This window comes from Phyllobates terribilis, unplaced genomic scaffold, assembly GCF_046119375.1.
Source record: "Phyllobates terribilis strain yellow unplaced genomic scaffold, ASM4611937v1 Scaffold_1__5_contigs__length_1240528914, whole genome shotgun sequence".
Taxonomy (NCBI): domain Eukaryota; kingdom Metazoa; phylum Chordata; class Amphibia; order Anura; family Dendrobatidae; genus Phyllobates; species Phyllobates terribilis.
In genome coordinates, this window is record NW_027362761.1 from 771,954,506 (window position 1) to 771,977,922 (window position 23,417).

The 23,417-nt window shown below is 44.9% G+C and overlaps 1 protein-coding gene across 3 annotated transcripts in view; it reads left to right on the top strand.

The window, feature by feature from the left end:
- SH2D4A (SH2 domain containing 4A) overlaps window positions 1-23,417 on the top strand; it is an 89,702-nt gene that overhangs the window by 21,136 nt on the left and 45,149 nt on the right. For all 3 annotated transcript variants that reach the window (XM_073636974.1, XM_073636976.1, XM_073636975.1), the window contains one exon: window positions 15,116-15,275. In XM_073636974.1, coding sequence (XP_073493075.1) covers window positions 15,116-15,275 — 160 coding nt within the window. The remainder of the gene's footprint in view (window positions 1-15,115; window positions 15,276-23,417) is intronic.

Genomic DNA, 23,417 nt, shown 5'->3' on the forward strand with positions numbered 1-23,417 from the left:
TGGCATCATCCGAGAACTTCCTGCTGATCGGCAGGGATATCAGGTGTCCATCAATAAAAAAATACACTTTAAATGCCATCTCAACATCACCCCCATAAACAGGACCACCCGTTCGACTGTGCACTCATGTGTTCTCTATGAAAGAGCTGCCGACAGACATCTCTGCCGGCGGCTTATCTAAGGGAGATCAAAGCAATCGGCAGTCTGAAATCGGATATGCCTGATCGATATCTCCCCTGACTGTCACTTAGCTAATACCCCCAAATACATTAGAGTTTTGACTGAACCTGTCGATATTGGCGAAGTGGCATTAGCTTAATGTGTATGGGGGCTTAAAGCGCACCTGTCAGCAAGACTATGCTCAGTAAACCACATACACTATCAGATGGGCGACATTACACTGATTAAAATGATACCAGGGTTGATGAAATCCATCCTTTGATTCTTGTGTAATCTTTACTGTCAGTTAAGAGATAATGATATGCTCGTGCTTTGGGGCGACCTGTGAGGGGGGCTCTATCTGGTGCTCTGCTTACATATTCATCTGTATGCTCTTATGGCAGGTCACTGTGCCTTCACTGACCTGCCTCCTATTTTATCTAGCCCCGCATTACTAGATGCATTATGTAAAATAGGAGGCAGGCCAGTGAAGGCACAGTGAACTGTCATAAGAGCACATAGATGAATATGTAAGCAGAGCACCAGATAGAGCGCCCCCCACAGGCCACCCCGAAGCACGAGCATATCATTATCTCCAAACTGAAAGTAAAGATTACACAAGAACCACAGGACGGATTTCATCAACCAAGGTATCATATTAATCAGTGTAATGTCGCCCACCTGCCAGTGTATGTAGTTTACTGAACACAATAATGCTGACAGGTGCACTTTAACTCTTCATCAGGGTCTGGACATCATATATCACATTGGGTATTTTATATGTCATTGAAGCAAAGGCCTGTGTAAAAAAATATTTTAATTTTTATGTCAGCTGTCTTGCTTGAAGTACATGTGAAAAAAAACACATGCATACAATGAGCACACACATTCCTTTGTCATATATAGTTAGCATTTCAGAGATCATGTGAATTGTTTTAGCCTGGCTATTATGTAAAATATGTGACTTGGTTTACAGTTATTTAAAGATGCTTTAACTTCCTTGTGGAATTTACAGTTCTCATGTTTTATAAGCTCTCACACGTAATTGTAGTTTGTCTTTGTCTTCATTTTTTCCATGTAGGAAAGTATTTTAGTACATTACATGTCATTTGTGAGGTTGATGGTCACAGGACCACAGCTTCCATGCCAACTTGCATTCAACCCCTGGATAGATAAGCTCCCAATATCAGGGAAAATGAATTGCTATGCATAAAGACACTAATAGGTGAGTTTAAGAGGAGGAACAAACAAGACATTTCAACAGTGCATAGAAAACATCATTAAAATGTTGTCTTGTTGCTAATATTTAAATACTGCTGGGACATCAGAAACTTATATAAATGACAATTTTTTCACTGCGCCTTGGAGAACAGTGAAAAATAGCATATATATCTACTGTCAGAATAATCTGGTGCCACACATTTTGAGATATGTAAAGCCAAGAGAAAATGAACATTAGTGGTGAGCGTGAGTGCTCTCTACTCGAGTGAGTATCACAGGTGCTCGAGTGACATGCTCGAGTCCCCACCCCGCATGTTTGACCAATGCTAGACTCCCAAAAAACATGCACGGAGTGCCCATGTATGGCAGGCGATCCCCGCATGTTTTTTGGGGTGTTCAACAGCCGAGAAACATGAGGGGCGGGGACTCGAGCATGTCACTTGAGCACCCGCGATACTCGTTGCATAACCGAGCACCCGATGCAAACTCAAGTGGAGAGCACTTGCGCTCATCACTAATGGACAAATCTGTAATACAGGATTCTGCTCTCTTACCAACTTTGGAGAAAGTAAAAGTAGGGATTCTAAGGAAAGAAGAATTGATTTGTGTGATCAAACCTAACATGGGATATTATATATATCTTTGATAATAGAGATGGTGCACGACTAGTTCAGTTAACATAATTTGTTTCGCCTGTTTACCCATCCTTGCAGATGTTGTCCTTTGTGGGATTTGAACCCAAAGCAGAGCTACAGTACTAACCACTGAGCCACCTTGCTGCCCATAACAATGAATATTCTAACAATAAATATGTACAAATATTTTGCATACTGAGCTATGAGGTTAATTTATTAAGACTGGCATTTTATACTCCAGACTTGAACCAGTAGCTTGCTGTAGTAAGGTACGCAAACTTTATGAAGAGGTGTAAGGTCCTTAGTAAATTTGTCACAACTTTGGGCTGTCGTCTTTATACACCAGCCATGAGCTGGCTAGATTACGTTTATAATGTATAGAAAATTGTTATGCAAATTGCCTCTTCAGAGAAAAAGAGGTCTTGAACTCTATAGCGCCACCTATTGAAAGCAGCAATCCTACAAGTCACAATCGACCCTTTAATGCAGGGGTGGGCAATTAATTTTCCCGAGGGGCCACATGAGAGACTGTGACTGTTGGGGAGGGCCGAACCAATAGGCTGAAATTAATTCTGCTCAATATTAATATTAACATATTAATTCTAATTATTATTATTAATGATTACATAAATATGAATTGTGTAACTTAATATTGAGCAGAATTAAGTGTGCTGACATCCCCCTATATACAGCTTGAGCCCCCACACAGCCTCTCTATATACAGCATGAGCCCTACACAGCCCCCCATGTCCATTATGGGTCCCACACAGCCCCACAAGGCCAGCATGAGCCCCACACAGCCCCCCCATGTTCAGCATGAGCCCCACACAGCCCCGCCCGTGTTCAGCATGAGCCCCACACAGCCAACCCGTGTCCAGCATGATCCCCACACAGCCCCACTGTGTCCAGCATGAGCCCCACACAGCCCCCCCATGTCCAGCATGAGCCCCACACAGCCCCCCCGTGGCCAGCATGAGCCCCACACATCCCTCCCGTGTCCAGCATGAGCCACACACAGCCCCCTCATGTCCAACATGAGCCTCACACAGCCCCCTCATGTCCAGTATGAGAGCGCAAGAGCCTCCCCAGTGTCCAGCATGACAGCCCTCCCCAGTGTCCAGCATGACAGCCCTCCCTAGTTTCCAGTATGACAGCCCTCCTTAGTGTCCAGCATTAAAGCCTCCCAGTGCCCAGCATTAAAGCCCCCCAGTTTCCAGTATGAGAGCACCCCTGTGTCCAGCATGACAGCCCTCCTTATTGTCCAGCATGAGAGCCCCCCAGTGTCTCCAGCATGACAGCCCTCCCCAGTGTCCAGCCTGACAGCCCTCCCCAGTGTCCAGCATGACAGCCCCCCCTGTGTCCAGCATGACAGCCCCTCCTGTGTCCAGCATGAGAGCCCCTCTGTGTCCAGCATGAGAGAGCCCCCCTGTGTCCAGCATGAGAGCCCCCCCCTGTGTCCAGCATGAGAGCCTCCCTGTGTCCAGCATGAGAGCCCCCCTGTGTTCAGCCTGAGAGTACCCCCCCTGTGTCCAGCATTAAAGCCCCCCCTTCGTCCAGCATGAGAGTGCCCCCCCTGTGTCCATCATTAAAGCCCCCCGTATGTCCAGCATATACTTACCTCACTCCCTGTTCCCCTGGCGCTCCTGTCTGAGAAGCACTGACTCTCCGCAGTGCACAGGCTGACGCCATCGCGTCAGCTGTTTCTAATGCTGATTGATGGAAGAGCGAGGTAGCGGCCCCTCCTCCACCAATGCATTCACAGCGGATTGAGACCGCGGATTGAGACAGCGGTGACGGCGTGTGGGCGGGCAGTGACGGCGGGCAGTGACGGCATGTGTGTGAGCTGGGAAGGGCATAGTGCGGCCCGTGGGCCACTGTTATCAGCCCCTTGGCAGTCTTGGTCCACGGACCGGACTGGAACAGCCAGAGGGCCGAATGTGGCCCGCGGGCCGCACTTTGCCCAAGTCTGCTTTAATGAGTCGTGCAATATGACTTAGGATAAAAGCCAAATCAGAATCTCAATTTGCAGACACGGTGTTTCGGGCTGTTGGCCCTCGTCAGTGTAAAGTATGAGAACTGATTTGACTAAATGAGAGGCTCTGGACTGAGGTCTAAGGGGTAACGTTTCTCCTTGTGGAGAGTGACATACCGGCTCTGGCATGCCAGATTGTTAGTCGTATCGCAGATTGTTAGTCACATGGCAGGAGCCCATGTCACTGCCTGCTTTTGGGACAATGTCTAACATCAGTCTCCTGACGCAGAGGGAATGACACGTCCGTTTCTGTAGAAGTTATGCATACCTTTAAGACATTTTGCAATTGTCAATTAATTTAATTATTGTTAATTAGCTCTGCTTAACTGATGTGACTCCATCATTGGTAGCAATAAAGCATTATGAAGTATGTACAATACCTTGTTTCTGTTTGATGCAGTTGAGCTATTACTTCAGACATCAGATATGTTTATGACTTGTCCATTAAACTATGACAGTTTACATAATCCTCTGTTTCTATATGCAAATACAGAGTGCTTCAGAGGATCTGTCACTGGATCTCTCAACAGCATACAATATTACCTGGAGTTCTTAAACCTGGTGAGGCTGGTGTACTTTCATTGAAAATCCATTTAATTTCTGTATAATCCTATTTGTAAGTTTGAGTCAAGCAAGTAAAAAGTGAACATGAGTGTAGTTGAGCTAAACTCATTCTAAGGATGGGTTGGTTGGGTTGCTTCTTCGATATGATAATGTGGACACTCTGTGGAATCTTATTACCGTGTATATAAACGGGTCAAACCAATCTTGAGACATATTGAAGCAACAACATGAATCAAGTTTTAAACTCCTCTAAAATAGTATAGTTAGATATACTAGTATATATGGCCACACACTTTTAATGGCTGTCAGCTATTCCTGCGGCCAAGCATGGATGTGTTCCAAATTAGAAGTGACGAGTGAGCCGCTGCTAAACACCACTAGTAGCATCTTATCTTCTCTTAAAGAGAAGCTATCATCAGAAAATTACCTATTATTTAAATCAGGTTTTTGTGTCATATTTAAAAAAAATGTATCTTGCAATTTTGACGCTGGCCACTGGGGATTTTTTAGACTACTTCTTGTCCTTTCAAGAAGAGTTTACAGTAGGCTCTTTATCATCAGAGGCAGGATTACAATGACAGATAACACTTCTATGCACAGCTGACAACACAAGAACTACCAGTTACAATAGGCGATGTCACTTCTGACCCCGCACTTCTCCCTACACGATGACCCTTGGACAAGAACATTAGACATTTCAATACATAAGGTATGGTTGAAATATGACTATTGTGGCTATATACAGTGCCTACAAGTAGTATTCAACCCCCTGCAGATTTAGCTGGTTGACACATGCGGAATTAACTTGGCATTGTGACATTTGTACTGTAGATCAGCCTGGAAGTGGGAAATGCACTGCAGCAAATTTTTTTTCTTTTTTTTTCTTTTTTTTTTTTTTCTTTATTAAAACGTTAAAAGTTAATTCAGAGTGTCATTTATTATTCAACCCCTCAAACCACAAGAATTCTGTTTGGTCCCCCTAAAGTATTAAGAAGTAGTTCAGGCACCAAGAATAATGAGCTTCACATGTGTGGATTAAAGATCTCTTTTGCCAGCCTTTTCTGACTATTTAAGACCCTCCCCAAACTTGTGAACAGCACTCAGACATGGTCAACATGAGAAAGACAAAGGAGCATTCCAAGGCCATCAGAGACAAGATCGTGGAGGGTCACAAGGCTGGCAAGGGGTACAAAACCCTTTCCAAGGAGTTGGGCCTACCTGTCTCCACTGTTGGGAGCATCATCCGTAAGTGGAAGGCTTATGGAACTACTGTTAGCCTTCCACGGCCTGGACAGCCTTTGAAAGTGTCCTCCCGTGCCGAGGCCAGGCTTGTCCGAAGAGTCAAGGCTAACCCAAGGACAACAAGGAAAGAGCTCCGGGAAGATCTCATGGCAGTGGGGACATTGGTTTCAGTCAATACCATAAGTAACGTACTCCACCGCAATGGTCTCCGTTCCAGACGAGCCTGTATGGTACCTTACTTTCAAAGCGTCATGTCAAGGCTCGTCTACAGTTTGCTCATGATCACTTGGAGGACTCTGAGACAGACTGGTTCAAGGTTCTATGGTCTGATGAGACCAAGATCGAGATCTTTGGTGCCAACCACACACGTGACATTTGGAGACTGGATGGCACTGCATACGACCCCAAGAATACCATCCCTACAGTCAAGCATGGTGGTGGCAGCATCATGCTGTGGGGCTGTTTCTCAGCCAAGGGGCCTGGCCATCTGGTCCGCATCCATGGGAAGATGGATAGCACGGCCTACCTGGAGATTTTGGCCAAGAACCTCCGCTCCTCCATCAAGGATCTTAAGATGGGTCGTAATTTCATCTTCCAACAAGACAACGACCCAAAGCACACAGCCAAGAAAACCAAGGCCTGGTTCAAGAGGGAAAAAGTCAAGGTGTTGGAGTGGCCTAGTCAGTCTCCTGACCTTAACCCAATTGAAAACTTGTGGAAGGAGCTCAAGAATAAAGTCCACATGAGACACCCAAAGAACCTAGATAACTTGGAGAAGATCTGCATGGAGGAGTGGGCCAAGATAACTCCACAGACCTGTGCCGGCCTGATCAGGTCTTATAAAAGATGATTATTAGCTGTAATTGTAAACAAGGGTTATTCCACAAAATATTAAACATAGGGGTTGTATAATAATTGACCCACACTTTTATGTTTAAAATTTAATAAAATTCAACTGAGCAACATAACTTTTTGGTTTGTAAGATTTATGCTTCTGTTCATAAAACCTACTCTCGTTTGCAGTTTGAAGGCTCTAACTTATTTGCATCTTATCAAACCAGCTAAATCTTCAGGGGGTTGAATACTACTTGTAGGCACTGTACATGGTTATATCCTGAAACAAAAGGAGGTTAGTGTCTAAAAAAGCCCCAGTGGCCAGTGTAAAGATTGCAAGAGTTCTATATTTTCATTTTTATTTTTTAATACAAATTGTGCTAGGTATTAAAAAAAATAATATACTGTATATATATAAAAAATAATATAATGTTGCTTTATTCAATAGGTCATTTTCTGATGAAAGCTTTCCTTTAAGAGCCAATGGATTAGGTATATCAATTCCAACAGTTTAATCCATTTGTCCTTCCACATCCTCTGTCTTGAGAAACTCGCTACACTCAATAGTTGATCACCCAACCCTTCTGATTTTGGTCGGTTCAACTGACATTACTGTGTATGACATCTCAATAGTCAGTGTTACAAGAAATCAAGTTAAGGAACACAATGCATGATCTTCCCTACACCTTTTGTAATATTTATTTCTCTGCAAAATTAAAAAAGATACCCATGCAAAACACCTTCAAGTTCTTGGCTTTAATGTCACAGTAGCTGGGACTGGAATGCTAAGGAAATAGCAGCATCTCAAATTCTAAACAAACTGCTTGATGTTTCTTTTTCTCCTCCATACAATTTCCATGATCCTTTTGCTAATTATCCACCCATTGTTTGTTAACTATGCTGTTCTTCGAGAACAACTGTCCACTAGGCAGAACCCTTTCTGTCCAAGGTCCTCATAGTGGCTGTATTGGCTTTCTCTATGTCACATATGCCCTTGCTCATGATGAATGTGACGCGCCCCCTGGGCCGTGTGTGTGTGTGGATACCAGGAACCGGACCTTTTGTGGATGCTGGGGGTTGTAGTCCTTGCGTGGCAGGGACCCGGTCCCGTGGCTCAGGGTGGTCAATCCAAATAGCAGTCTATATGCTGAATGTCTGACTACGCCACCCGTGGATTGCGGTCAGAGTGAACCGCCGCTGCAGGGCAGACCGCTGAGGCTGGTGTTGTGGGTGCAGCAGAGGGTAGTATAACTCCCCACGGGAGGAGTATAGCCTCAGGGCAGCAAGTGCGGATGTTGGGGGTGATGGTGCGCGGGAGCAGCAGTAACGACACAGAGTCCTGTAATGCAGTCCAGGATTTTTACTCACAGTTCTTTATCCACGTTACTCCAGCTGGTCATAACGTTCCACGTCGCACTGTGCTCACCAGGTGAGGGGCTCGGCCTACTCCCAGATAACTTTGGAGCGTTTCACAGGACCCCCTTTGTGTGTCCTTTCTCTGGCCTGTCATACCCCACCAGTGACCTCGCTTCTGTCCGGCTGCCTCGGGCCTTCTTGGGTGAACTTTGGTGCCGTTTCCCTGACCCTATGTGGTGCCTTCCTAGCGGGTGTAGCGAGGGGCTGCGCCACATAAAATGTCACAGCCTCTGGTTTCTAGCTGAGGGTAGTTCCCCACCTCCACTAGCCTCGGGGACCGGTCTCTCCCTTTGGCCTGACCCCCCTACGCAGGTAGATTCGGGCGTGCGGTGGCGACTCGCCGGTCCACACCCCTGGGGTCCCTTCGTTCCTTGATCCTCGAGCCTCCTCCGCTCCTGTTCCTTCCTTCTCATTCCTCCAGGCTCCGGCCGCTCTCTCCGGCCTGCCTGCGGAGCAAAGCTCGGCCTGAGCCTCTGCTCCCTGCATTCTCCTCTGACTGAACTCAACTCAACTCTAACCAAGATGGTGGCCACCTTTTATACCTCCTTCTAAGTGCACCCAGGAACTGCCCTCTCCCTCCTATGCCCTACAGGGTCCCCCCTTCCTTGGTGTTCCCTCCCCCCACTCCAGCCAGGGACAGGGACTGTCGTGCTCTACTTGGAGCATATCGGTTGCCCTGCCCCCCGGAAATGTGGTGTAATGCATGCAGGTGTCAGGGTCCTGATCCACACTCCATCCTTACTTGGAAGTGAGATATCGCACATCTGGTTGAGATGCAATACCTCTGTAGCGGCCAAACCCTCGGGGTGCTACAAATGCCTCTATCGTGGAGGTTGAATTTCTATTTTATATCTTTTTCTTTTTGTCTGATCATGTTGCATCAGCACCATTGGAAAAATTGATATCAACATACTTTTTTTCCACAATACTTTTAGATTTTAACCCCTTAAGAACCGAGCCACTTTGTACATTAATGACCGAGCCTCAATTTTAAAATCTGATATGCGTCACTTTATGAGGTAACAACTCTGGAACGCTTCAACGCATCCCAGTGATTCTGAGATTGTTTTTTCGTGACATGTGGTACTTCATGATAGTGGTAAATTTTGGTCGATTTGTGTTTATTTATGAAAATATTGAAAATTTGACAAAAAATGTGAAAAGTTTGAAATGTTCAAACTTTGAATTTTTACACCCTTAAAGGGGTTGTCCGGTCCAAGTAGATAAGTCTGCAGTCCCTCTGTGTGACTGCAGACTTATGAATCCCTCCTAGAACAAGCACTGTGCACTGCTGGGATTTGTTGGTTTCAGACCCAGGACCGGAAGGTATGTATGAGTTATATATACTCCCGGCCAGTGGGCACGGTCTCACTTCCACACACTTGTATGGAGTCAGGCCGCGCCCACTGGCCAGGATAATGTATAACTCATACCTGTCCTCCGGTCACGGGTCTGAAACCAGCGAATCCCTGCAGTGCACAGTGCGCGCGCTGGGGACATTAATAAGTCTGCAGTCACACAGAATGACTGCAGACTTATCGATTTGGACCAGACAACCCATTTAAGTCTGATAGTTATACCGCACAAAATAGTTAATAAATATCATTTCCCATACAGGGGTGGACAAATAGCCAGTGCAGCTGCACCGGGGCCCAGAGGTGGAGGGGGCCCTTGCAGGGCTGTAATAATGAGGGCAATCTGGCCTGTTGCTCGGAGCCTGAGGCTCCGGCGGGCCCGTGGCTAGATTGTCCTCATCATATGCGGCGTGCTGGGCTGGGAGAGATCCTGCAACTCCACTGTCTACAGGAAAAAATGGCAGCGGAGCTGCAGGAATCCATCCTCAGCTTCCTGCCAGGCGCTTTCTCTGTGACACTAGTGTGCGTGGCTTGATGACGTCACCAGGCCATGAGCCAGTGTCATTTAGAAAGTTGCCGGCAAAGAAGAAAGAAGCAATGCCTCGGGGGAACGTACAGAGAGGTGAGTGTTGTTTTTTTCCCCCAATACACTGGGGAGATGACAGGGAGGGGGGTCGGTGAGTGGCGGAGAGGACAATGATGGATATGGGAGAGAGGACAATGAGGGATGTGGGGGAGAGGACAATGATGGATGTGGGGGAAAGGAAAATGAGGGATTTGTGGGAGAGGACAATGAGGGATGTGGGTGAGAGAGCAATGATGGATGTGGGGGAGAGGACTATGAGGGATGTAGTGGAGAGGACAGTGAGGGATGTGGGTTAAAGGACAATGAAGGGGTGGGGGAGAGGACAATGAGGGGGGTGGAGGAGAGGACAATGAGGGATGTGGGGGGTGAGGAAAATGAGGAGGTGGGGGAGAGGACAATGAGGGATGTGGAGTGAGGAAAATGAGAGGGGTGGGGGAGAGGACAATGAGGGATGTGGGGAGAGAGCAATGATGGATGTGGGGGGAGGACTATGAGGGATGTAGGGGAGATGACAGTGAGGGATGTTGGGGAAAGGACAATGAAGGGGTGGGGGAGAGGACAATGAGGGGGTGGAGGAGAGGACAATGAGGGATGTGGGGGTGACGAAAATGAGGGGGTGGGGGAGAGGACAATGAGGGATGTGGGGGTGAGGAAAATGAGAGGGGTGGGGGAGAGAACAATAAGGGATGTGGGGGAAAGGACAATGAGGGGGTGGGGGAGTGGACAGTGAGGGGGTGGGGATTGGGATGGGAGTAAGGGGGAATTATAATGGACTTATTGACAAAAGGTTAGATAGGCGTTAGATATGGATGTAAAATGAATTGGGTAGTGGAGGAGGATGTTAAGTCCCTGATAGCTTCCTCTCCATCCCACAATTCATTATGGCACTATCAGGGACTTAAAACTTATTGAGGAGTGGGAGAGAAGGGGGTAAAACTTGCATATTTTCTGTAACAAAAACATAGCGTGTGCACATAGCCTTATAGTTTAGCGATTATAGTTAATGGGGGGCGCAGTGTTGATTTATATTTTGAATGGTGTGTGGCTAATAGCATATTAAAGGTAGGGTACATACAGTTGTGTGAAAAAGTGTTTGCCCCCTTCCTGATTTCTTATTCTTGTGCATATTTGTCACACTTAAATGTTTCAGATCACAAAACAAATTTAAATATTAGACAAAGATAAAACAAGTGAGCACAAAATGCAGTTTTTAAATGAAGCTCTTTATTATTAAGGGAAAAATAAATCCAAACCTACAGGGCCCTGTGTGAAAACTTGGCCCAGTGCATGCTGGGATACTCAAATGAAGCGCCATCAGGGAGCAAAGGCTATGGTCACTGCCACAGTCCCTGCCCTGCTCCCTGATATGAGGTGTCATCAGTGACACTTGCTTCAGGGGCTGGGCTAGTCCCTGCTCTATGTGCACTGTGCGATGTGCAAAATGACAGCACGCTCTCTCGCTGGCTCAGATTAGCATTAAGGAGCTGGTAACAGAATGCACTGTCAGTGTGTGTTGTAAGATGAATACCCAGCTTTCAGAGACTTCACTTGCGGGGACGATGCTGGTCTCTGCATGCCCAGTATTTTGACAATGCATACTGACAGTGCACTCTGTTGCCAGCTCAGTAATGCTGATCTGAGCCAGCGAGAGAGGGTGCTGTCATTGTGCACATCGCGCAGTGCAGATCGCGCAGGGACTTTGCCAGTCCCTGAGACGAGCGTCACTGATGACATTTCATATCAGGGAGGAGGGCGGGGGCTGTGGCAGTGACCACAGCCTCTGCCCTTTGATGACATTTAGTTTGAGTAGCATGCACTTACTGGGGGTTCTCAAACAAAGTGTCATCAAAAAGGAAGTAGGAAAATAAACAAGAAAAGCAGTTAGATAGTGTAGTTAGGGAAGGATAGGGAATTTTTAATTCAAGTGTATTAGTAAATAGTTTAGACTATGGCATTAAACAAATAGGGATTTAGGATGAAAATTGTATTTCGGACCACCCTTTCAATTGTATAAATAATAAGACTCTATTTTTGCCAGTAGAAACCATTAATTCATTCAGAAAAAAAATGCTAAACTATAGCTTTTCAACAGAAAAAAAGTAAGGCTAAGTGCCCACGATGCAGAAATGCTCCGGATTTTTCCTGAGCGTTTCTGCATCTCCCTGGCAGAAAAAACGCATGTGGATTGTGCATGCAGATTGTACATGCAGATTGTACATGCGGATTGTACATGCGGATTGTACATGCAGATTGTACATGTGGATTGTACATGCAGATTGTACATGCAGATTGTACATGCGGATTGTACATGCGGATTGTACATGCGGATTGTACATGAGTTTTCCTGCCAGGAACAAGCGGATGTGAAGCGTTCTTCACATGCATTTCCGCATGCGGGTTGTCAAGCTCTTTCCAAGCGATTTTAGCATCACTTGGAAAGTGCTTGACAACTTGGTCACACTATATAAATCCATGCAAACTGCATGGATTTATATAGTGTGACCTTAAAGAATGTTTAAAAATAAAAAAATAAATATATACTTACCTTCCAATAACCCCCGGAGTCTTTATCCGATGCGTCTCGGCTTGCCAGCAGCTCGCGGTAGCCTAAAGGACCTGCCAACGTCAGCGGTCGCATGACTCGTCACATGACTAAATGACGTCATAGCAGGTCTTTTTCAGACCATCGCGAGTTGTCGGCAAGCCGAGATGCATCGCTAAGGACACCGGGGGCCATCAGAATTAAGTATAATATTTATTTTTTATTTTATTCTTTCTTTTACAGGTTCTATGGTACCCGGGTCTGGAGGAGAGTCTCCTCTTCTACAAACCCGGGTACCATCCGCACATTGAAATGCATGGATTCCGCATCTACAGATGCAGTGTTGTGGATTACATGTGTTCCAATGCAAGTCAATGGCGGCGAAAGCGCCGCGCTTCCGCAAAATAATTGGTAGTGCTGCGTTTTTTCCGCAATGATAATCCGCAGTGGAAATTTCCGCAGCATGTGCACAGCACATGCGGATTATCATTGGGGAACATGGCAGGCCTTCTACCAAGCGTTTTTTAAGCGTTTTCTGCAGCGGAATTGCCGCTGCGGAAACGCTTAAAAAACTCATATTGGGCACACAGCCTAAAATGATAACCCAACCACAATGCAATCACTTGTTAGGTTACTGGATACTTACTGATAATAAAATGTTTTTTATTGTGTGTAACCTTGAATAACTGTGTGGCTATAAAGCTTGATGTTTGTCCTCTTTGACTGAGATTAGCCCCTAGGAACCAAGCAATTTTAAATTTTTTCCTTGACTTCCAATTTTTTTAATATTCTGTCAACAAAGCCATATGAGGGCTTGTTCTTTGCGGGGTGAGTTATAATTTTGAATGACACCATTCATTTTACCATATAATATACTGAAAAGTGAGGAAAAAAATCCAAGTATTGTGAAATTGCAAAAAAAAATTCAATTCCGCAATCGATTTTGGGTTTTTATTTTTACAATGTTTATCATAATGTACAAATGACCTAGATGTATGAATCAATCTCCTGGTCAACTTGATAACCAAAGGGCTTGTTTTTTGTTGATTGTCTGGATTTTTATGGATGTATTGATACCAAAAATGTTTATATTTTTAATATTCTTAATTATTTTTTAATGGGGAAAAAGGTGGGTGATTCAATATTATTATTATTAATAATAGATTGTTATACTTTATTATATATTCCCTTTAGGGGAATTAAACAAGTGATCATTCAACCCTTATAAGACCTCATTCAAATGTCAGTATTTGGTCTGTATTTTACACCGATGTTTGTATGCCAAAACCAGGAATGGAACTTGCAAAGAAACTATAATTGAAAGATTGACAACTGTTCTGCGTTTTGGAAACACTTCTGGTTTTAGCGTACAAATACTCATGAAATATTTATCAAAAATACAGATGTGTGAATGAGGCCTAACATAGTAGATAGTTAAAAAATTTCTGCCTATAGCTAAGCTTCACAGGAGTACCAAGATGGCAGCAGCAGTAGCCTTCAGCAGGCCCTTGGCTAGAATGGAAACCCATAGGTGTCCCTCAATTGCATTGCGGGGACTAATGGGAGCAACTGCATCGGCAATTGCTCCATTAAAATGGAGATGTCATGAGATTGACATCAGCATTTAAGTGGTTTACAGTTACAATCAGTGCTCAGATCCAGGAGCTGCTGTTAGACAGAGATGGTGGCTATGGTGGCTTCAACCATGTGTGGAGAGAGGTCAGCTCTTCCAGTGTATGTGATGTTGCATTAAAGGTTTAAAGGTGATTTAGAGCTGAGCATTCATATGTATTCAATGAGTAGAGGGGAATAAAGGCCCCAGAATACATTAGATGGCTGTCGGCTGACTGATTCTTTGGCCAATCTTTCGGCCAACAGACATCTCAACTGACCTTCCAATACACAGGAACACTTGTTCTGCTGAGCTGTCCTGTGTTCTCTATAAGAAAGCCGCCAACTGAAATGTTTATCTCCAGGACAACAATACAATCAACATACCAAAATTGGACAATCCCAATCGACATCCCCACTGAGAATCAGTTTGTTGGCTCCCTATATACATTAGTCTGTCGGCCAAACCCATCAACATTAGTTTAATGTGTATGGGGGACTTTGGCACTGACAGAGGCTTATCTTTTTTTAAAACGAAAAACCCAGGGGAGTAAATTCCACATAATCTATTATTGAAGAGTTGGGAAGCTCCCATACATGTCAGATGGTTAGCCAACTTTAATCTAATAAATATGGGGGCCACAATGCTTTGGTATAATGAATACCTTATATAAGAAAAAAATAAACCATCTGTGCATAACATGTTTAAATATACTTCGATTATTACAAATTCCAGAATTTCTATCTGAACATATTTTCAGATAGGAAGCTAAAGAAAGCTAATCTCTGCAGCTGGATTAGATACTGTATTTTTTACTTTAATTTCATAACACAAATTGTATACTATATATTATACTCAATAGTTTTCCTTTGTTTTGCGTTGTTGGTCACATTTTTCTGCTCCTCTCTACCTTTCAGCTTTTCAGAAAACTGTGCATTGGAAAATTGCCACAAATCAGGAAGTTTGGGTCTGGGTAATGGGAGAACATTCATCAGACAAATCCTATGATGTCATCTGTGATGAAATTATCGCTGAACGTGCACGAAAACAAGCAGAAAAAGAAGCTGAGGAAAGAAGGTAAAAGTGTTAAAGGGTTTTTGGAACTTTTAGTTGTCCGTTAATGCAGAATCTCCCAGTATTTTTTTCATATGAAAAGTAGTGATATGACTGTGTACACGCTCGTACGAAAATAAAAATGATAACTTTTTTGTAGAGGTCCAATGTGCAAGTTATGAGAAATCTAGTGTAGAAGCCATTTATAAATCAGGGTGTAAGTGCACTGGGAGGGAGGCGGGAGGGCAGTGCACTTGGAGGAAGCCATCCAACATGCCCACAGTGCATGTCCTGATGGACTTGCATATGGCTTTTACACTAGATTTCTCATAACTGGCACTTCGAAATGCTACAAAAAAGCCTTGATAATGTGTGTCTCATCTCACTAATCTCCAATAACCTCAGAGCTTGTTTGAATAAGATTTGGCATTAACACAGTACATGAGATTTAGTTGTACATATTAACACACAATGAAAGATCTTGACTAATGTAAATCATCTGGATTCAGATCAAGATGATCAAGTAAGAAATAGTACAAAGGCAACAGAACCTATTATGCAGATAATATTGTCTTGAATGGAAAATCCCTAGTTTACTTCTATGAAGCATTCAGAGGGAGACGGGAAAACCCCATGTATAGACAAAAGGCAAGAGGATTTAATTGTAGTGTTCTAGTAGATATGGTAAGTCAGGAAAAATAAGCCGGGAACGTGTGATTGCTGCTCTATTTTGTGGTTTTGGAAAGAGAAATTTCCATAAGTCAACCCAATTTGCTTCATTTTTCAAAAAGGTTCAACATGAAAGTTGACCTTGTCACACGTAGCATCCAACCACAGTGTAATTCTATTGAAGCGACCCTTCACCCTGTCAATAAAAACAAAATTTTGCTCATACAGTCTTTTACCCCGCTGATCTCCCTTCTTTTCTCTCTGCCTTCTATTCTGCTCCTAACATTTCGCTCTTCTTCAGGGGAGCTCAGTGGTTGACCTAAATCACACATGCCATGCCTTTAGTTTGCTGATGGTTGGACACAGCACCCACATTATTGGCGTGTGTCCATTGATGATGGGGGAATTGAATGTGTTCACCAATACAAAAAGGAAGAAACTAATATTCACTTTTTAAACATTTTACAAATAACGTGACTTTATGTAAATAATGTGGCACAGTAGCCACATTATCATTGTGACATTATTTCTATTGGTATCATATGAGAGTATCGACCAATGGACCAGGCACTGTACATGTACATCACTAGGGTGCTTTAAATGAGTCTAGATTAACCAAGAGTTTAATCTACCAGTTATTGCATAAAGGAGATTTCACAGGAGGTTGGTCTGAGTATAAGTGTTATAGATGGCAGTTTTTGGAGTCTGAAGACAAAGAAAATGTTCCAGAGCAGCGGATACAGTGGTGAGAAAATGTATTTGCCCCCTTCCTGATTTCTCTTTTGCATGTTTGTCACATTTAAATGTTTCAGATCCCAAAACAAATTTAAATATTTGACAAATATAACACAAGTAAACACAAAATGCAGTTTTTAAATGAAGGTCTTTATTATTAAAGAAGTTGACCACTACTTTTACATTGATGCCCTAGCCACAGGAGAGGGCATCAATGTATGATCGGCGGGGGGACCGCACGCGGCACCCCCACCAATCAGCTGTTATCGCTGTCAGCGGCGGCCAGAAGTGCTCACCTGCAGGACTCCACCGTCAAGTGGTAGTGGCTGCCACGGTGTACTGCACTTCCGCCTCCTATTGAATTGAATGGGAGGCGGAACTGAAGTACACCGCGGCGGCCACTACCACTTAACGGCGGAGCCCCGCAGGCGAGCACTTCCGGTCGGCGGACTCCGCCGCCGGCACCGACAACAGCTGGTCAGCGGCCGATCATACATTGATGCCCTATCGTAAGGATAGGGCATCAATGTAAAAGTAGTGGACAACCCCTTTAACGGAAAAAGAATGGCAGGTCCTATTTAAGTGATAAGTCTGCCCAACCTGCCAATATCAGGGGGTCTGGACAACAGTCTAATGTGTATGTGGCCTTAAGTGACTTACCTTAAAACTTGTGGGATTAAAAGAACCATATACAATCGGTGAATACTTCAAGCAAGTCACTAAAAAGACCTTCAGACTTTTTGTAGATATCTAAATTAGTTGAGCCTGTGGCTCACATGTCAGCGCTGGGGAATTAAACTTGTTACACTAGTCTATTAGGTCCTTTAGGTGTGAACTGACCCAATAACCAGCTATAAATGCCAATAAACCACTCTGTATAATTTGACACTCTATGGATTATCTAACAAGAGCATGTAACATCAAAAGTATAGTTAATCCTATTTTAATATGGAATGCTGAAGACTAGTGATAAGCGAGCACTAAAATGCTCGGGTACTCGTTGCTCGGGTCAAGCACATTGGAATACTCGGGTGCTCGACCCGAGCAACGAGCCCAATGTAAGTCTATGGGAAACTCGAGCATTTTTCAGGCGGCTCCCCCCGGCGATCTGCAGAGGGCCTAAAAATTGCCCAAATCGATGGGAACAGTGCTCAAATGACATGGGAACAGCATGGGGAAGACCCCTGGAAGCATCTCTGACTCCCAGATCACTGCTGTCAACAACGTGGTCAGAGTATTGCGCCACTTTTACAGACTCACAATTAAACATACAAAAGCGAAACCAAAATGGATTTTCCTGGGAAATATGTTAAGGAACATCCTTGCCAGGGTAATGACTTATATATAAGGCAAAATAAATAGCCAAAAACAAAAATACTCCTCCACACTTGGGCTATGTTCACACGTAGCGTTTTTGATGCGTTTTTGCACTTTTGCATTGCTTTCAACCAAGACAAATGCATTCACCAGGAAATGGCATTTTAACATTTTACAACCTTAACTGGATATGTGGTGTGTGACACATCATCAGACACATGCATACAGTGCTGAAAAGACATGGGAACAGCATGGGGAAGACCCCTGGAAGCATCTCTGACTCCCAGGTCACTGCATAAAAGTGTGCCCATCATAAGTGATCATTGGCGCATGCGAAGATACCTCCCACCATGCACCTGTCATTGCAGACTTGCAACAATCACCGTCCACGTCCTTGTCCCACTGCAGCGTTCAGTTGTCCCTACCCCATTCCATGGAATGCAAGCGCAAGTATGCAGGCAGCCAGCCACCCACCCACCCACATGCTGCAATACTATACTGCCAAATTTTTGACAGCTGCTTGCACTTGAAAGGTGGCCTTTTAGGCTCGTGGAGGCGGAAGATTTTCATAACCTCATGCCGGCGGCGGCCGGGTTTCCATACTCGGTCCCCAGCCGCCACTATATTTCCCGGTATCGCCTCCGCCTTCCACAAGCACGGGTCCCACAACATTACCCGTGCCCTCCCCAGTGCACTTACTGGGAAGGACCGCCTAACCACAAACACGTGGACAGGTGAGTGTGGCCAGGGACGGTACGGAGCCAGTCCACAACTTTTTTTGCTGAGAGTTGTATTTAGCTCGGTGAAAGGACTGGCATAGAGGGAAACCGTATCTACCCTGCGTGTCATTTCTCCCACGAAGTCCTCTAAAGCTGCTGGCACTTGAAATGTAGCCTGAACATTACTGCTGGTACTTTTCTGTGGGAATTTGCTTGCCTCCTACCAGCCTGGAATATTTCCAGCAAACTATGGTACAACGCCATGGTATTAGCAATGCCCCCAGTACCAGTAGTGAAGCCATTACCAATTTCCTTCTCAAGAATTTTATTTGGTAGATTGAATGGCTGCCCAAATACATTTTCTCACAAAGGAGCTGAAGATATAGTGGCAATAGGTGCAAGCTTCTCCAGCCTGTTAGATATTAGAGGGTGAATGGCAGCACATTGGATCAGTGGTTAGCACTGAAGCCTTGCAGCGCTGAGATCCTGGATTCAAATCCCAGCAATGACTTTGTATGTTTTCCCCGTGTTTGCGTGTGTTTCCTCCTCAGTAAAAATAGAGTGTCCGGGAACCTTCCCACACACTTTTCTTACCAAGGACTGTTTCTCGGCAGGGTTGAACGGTCCCACTAGAGAATTCTCTGGTGTGCCTTGGCTTCTACCTCAGGAGAGCTCATGATAGCGCTAACTTTGCAGCTGCTATGGGGCTCTTGAGCAGGTGAGAAAGGTTATCCCTCAGAATCAAATCCTCTGGTGGGCACAATGTTTTTCAATCTGAAACAGCTTCTCAGTGGGAGTTGTATTTCACCACAGCCATATTCTTTAGCTCGGTGAAAGGTCTGGCATAGAGGGAAACCGTATCAACCCCGGCTGTCATTTCTCCGTCACCAGGTTCCGCCCATTGTCACACACGACCATGCCTGGCTATATGTTCAGCGGTGAGAGCCACAGATCAGGCTGCTGTATTACAGCTTTCAACAACTCTGCAGTGCTGGGCGGTTTGTCAATTAAGCATTAAGCATGTTATCTTCAGCACAGCCTGTTGCCGCTTGGCCAAGGCAGTGCTGCAGTGCTGTCAGCTTGTGACTGATGTAGTCATTTCGGAGATGGAGGAGGAGGTGCATGAGCTTAACAATGTGATTACATTGAGGTTAAATTGGTGACGCTGTTTTTTATACTAAAGAAAGATCCTATGGTTTTGTTTCTTTTACGTTATTTTTTAAGACAAATGCATTCACCGGGAAATGTCATTTTAACATTTTACAACCTTATCTGGCAATGTGGTGTGTGACACATCATCAGACACATCCTGTTTTATTAATGATGGAGGGACTCTGAATGTCATAAAGCCTATTTTTATAGGGCCATCAGACGGCCCTTACTATTCTTAAAAGGCCAGCAGTCGGCCCTTGCTATTGTTAGAGAGCCATCAGCCGCCTATGCTTTTTTGTTTCCATTATTAACAAGTGGGTCTCCTATACTGTTATTGTGTATCCAGTGACTGCAAGGGCTGCTAAAAACTTGGACGCAACCCAACACCCCTTTGAAGAGACATAGAGAAGGGTCTCAATAAAAAAAATGTTCCCATTATAAAGGAGCGGGTGGTAATGCCGATGCTGTGACTGCAAGGGCTGCCAAAATTTGGGAAAAACCCCACTAAGAATTTAAAGACACATAGAGCAGGGCCACAGTAATGACAAATTCCATTTAGAAAGGAGAGAGTCTGCTATACAGTTATAGGGTATGCAGTGAGTCCAACTACTGACCAATTTTAGGAAAAACCCCACTAAGAATTTAAAGACACACAGAGCAGGGCCACAGTAGCAAGTACGACATGTTCCCATTAGAAAGGAGAGGGTCTGCTATACAGTTATAGGGTATGCAGTGTGTCCAACAGCTGACCAATTTTAGGAAAAACCCCACTAAGAATTTAAAGACACATAGAGCAGGGTCACATTATCAAGGTACGACATGTTCCCATTAGAAAGGAGAGGGTCTGCTATACAGTTATAGGGTATGCAGTGAGTCCAACGACTGACCAATTTTAGGAAAACCCCCACTAAGAATTTAAAGACACATAGAGCAGGGCCACAGTAACAAGGTACGACATGTTCCCATTAGAAAGGAGAGGGTCTGCTATACAGTTATAGGGTATGCGGTGAGTCCAACGGCTGACTAAATTTAGGTAAAACCCCTCTAAGAAATTAAAGACACATAGAGCAGGGCCACAGTAACGACAAATTCCCATTAGAAAAGAGAGGGTCTGCTATACAGTTATAGGGTATGCAGTGAGTCCAACGGCTGACCAATTTTATGAAAAACCCCACTAAGAATTTAAAGACACACAGAGCAGGGCCACAGTAACAAGTATGACATGTTCCCATTAGAAAGGAGAGGGTCTGCTATACAGTTATAGGGTATGCAGTGAGTCCAACGGCTGACCAATTTTAGGAAAAACCCCACTAAGAAATTAAAGACACATAGAGCAGTGCCACAGTAATGACAAATTCCCATTAGAAAGGAGAGGGTCTGCTATACAGTTATAGGGTATGCAGTGAGTCCAACGGCTGACCAATTTTAGGAAAAACCCCACTAAGAATTTAAAGACACACAGAGCAGGGCCGCAGTAACAAGGTACGACATGTTCCCATTAGAAAGGAGAGGGTCTGCTATACAGTTATAGGGTATGCAGTGAGTCCAACGACTGACCAATTTTAGGAAAAACCCCACTAAGAATTTAAAGACACATAGAGCAGGGCCACAGTAACGACAAATTCCCATTAGAAAGGAGAGAGTCTCCCATAGTGTTGACCTATGCAGTGAATGCAAGGGCTGCCAAAAATTTGGAGGCACTTCAATGACCCTTGGAAGAGACGTGGAGGAGGCCTCATAAAAAAATGTTCCCATTAGAAAGGAGCTGGCCTCCTATACTTGTAACGCCCATGCACTAAGTGTATGGACTGACAAACATTTACCCCTGGGGGGTATACATGAACATACTGTATAAAAAATTTTTTTGACGGGCATCATAAACACCCTTTAAAAAAATTATGTGGGTGTTGCATCATGGACCACGGTCACCCTGTTGATATGGTGGTGGAGGATGAGGAGAAGGAGGAGGACAAGAGCAAATAGCCAAAATCAGGAAGCATATACCCATGTGTGCTGCTATCATTCGGTGGTGTTGAGAAGTCTGGCCCAATCCAGCCCTTGTTCTTTTTTATAAGAGTCAGCCTGTCAGCATTTTCAGTTGACAGGCGGATGCACTTATGAGTTATAATTCCACGAGCGGCACTAAAAACCCGCTTTAATAAAATGCTGGCAGCAGGGCAAGCCAGGACCTCCAAGGCATAGAGAGCCAGTTCATTCCACGTATCCAGCTTGGATACTCAATAATTATAAGGCACAGCGGAATCACGGAGGATGTTGGTACGGTCGGCAAGGTACTCCCTCAGCATCTTCCCAAACTTTGCGCTCCTTGTGAGAGTACGCCGCGCCTCAGGGCCTGTGCGATGGGAGAGTCTGAGAAAACTCTCCCAGAACTTTGACAGTGTTCCCCTGCCTCTGCTGGATTGAAGTTGTGTCTCTCTTGCCTGTACTCCTTGGTTGTCCAACGAAGTGTGCCCTCTGCCGCCAGTGTTTTCAGATGGGAATTTTTTTTAATAGTTCCGCAACAAGGGCCTTCTGGTACAGCCCCATTTTTGTAGACCTGTCCACCTCAGGAATAAGAGATATAAAGTTCTCCTTGTATCATGGGTCTAGAAGTGTCACAAACCAGTAATGACTGTCACCCAAAATTTTGAGAACGCGAGGGTCATGGAAAAGGCAGAGTAACATAAACTCAGCCATGTGTGCCAGACTACTAACAGGCAAGACTTCCGTGTCCTCACCAAGAGGATGACTGACCATGCTCTCCTCCTCCTCTCTGTCCTCTGGCCATCCACGCTGAGCAGACGGTATGACAGCTGTGCAGGTAGTACCGTCTATAGTGCATGAAACTAGCTCCTGTCCTTCCTCCTCTTCCTCATTGTCACCCAATCAACGTTGGGATGAGATGAGGCTTGGCTGTGTGTAATCACCCTGTATGGTTCATTGCTCCATCTCATCGTGCTCCGCCTGTAATGCATCCTCTTTGATTGTGAGCAGAGAGCGTTTCAGAAGACAGAAAAGCAGGATGGTAATGCTAATTATGGCGTCATCGCCGCTCACCATCTTGGTGGAGTCCTCAAAGTTTTGGAGGATGGTACATATGTCTGACATCCATGTCAACTCCTGAGATCTTATGTGTGGAGTCTGAACTGGATACCGATGGCCTTATTGATGCTGGTACTCTACAACTGCCCTCTTCTGCTCACAAATTCTTTCCAACATCTGCAGTGTAGAGTTCCAACGCGTGGGGACATCACACACCAGTCTCAGGAGCCGGAAGCTGCAAACGCTGCTGAAGCATGGCAAGGGCGGCGGAAGCTGTAGCTGCCTTTCTAAAATGGGCACACAGGTGGCGTACTTTAACAATCAGATCCGGCAGCTCTGGGTAGGATTTGAGAAACCACTGAACCACGAGGTTAAGCACATGGGCCAGGCATGGTACGTGTGTGAGCTCGCCTCGCCTCAGAGCCGCCACCAGGTTCCGGCCATTGTCACACACGACCATGCCTGGCTGTAGGTTCAGCGGTGTGAGCCACAAATCTGCCTGCTCTTTCAGAGCTTTCTACAACTCTTCAGC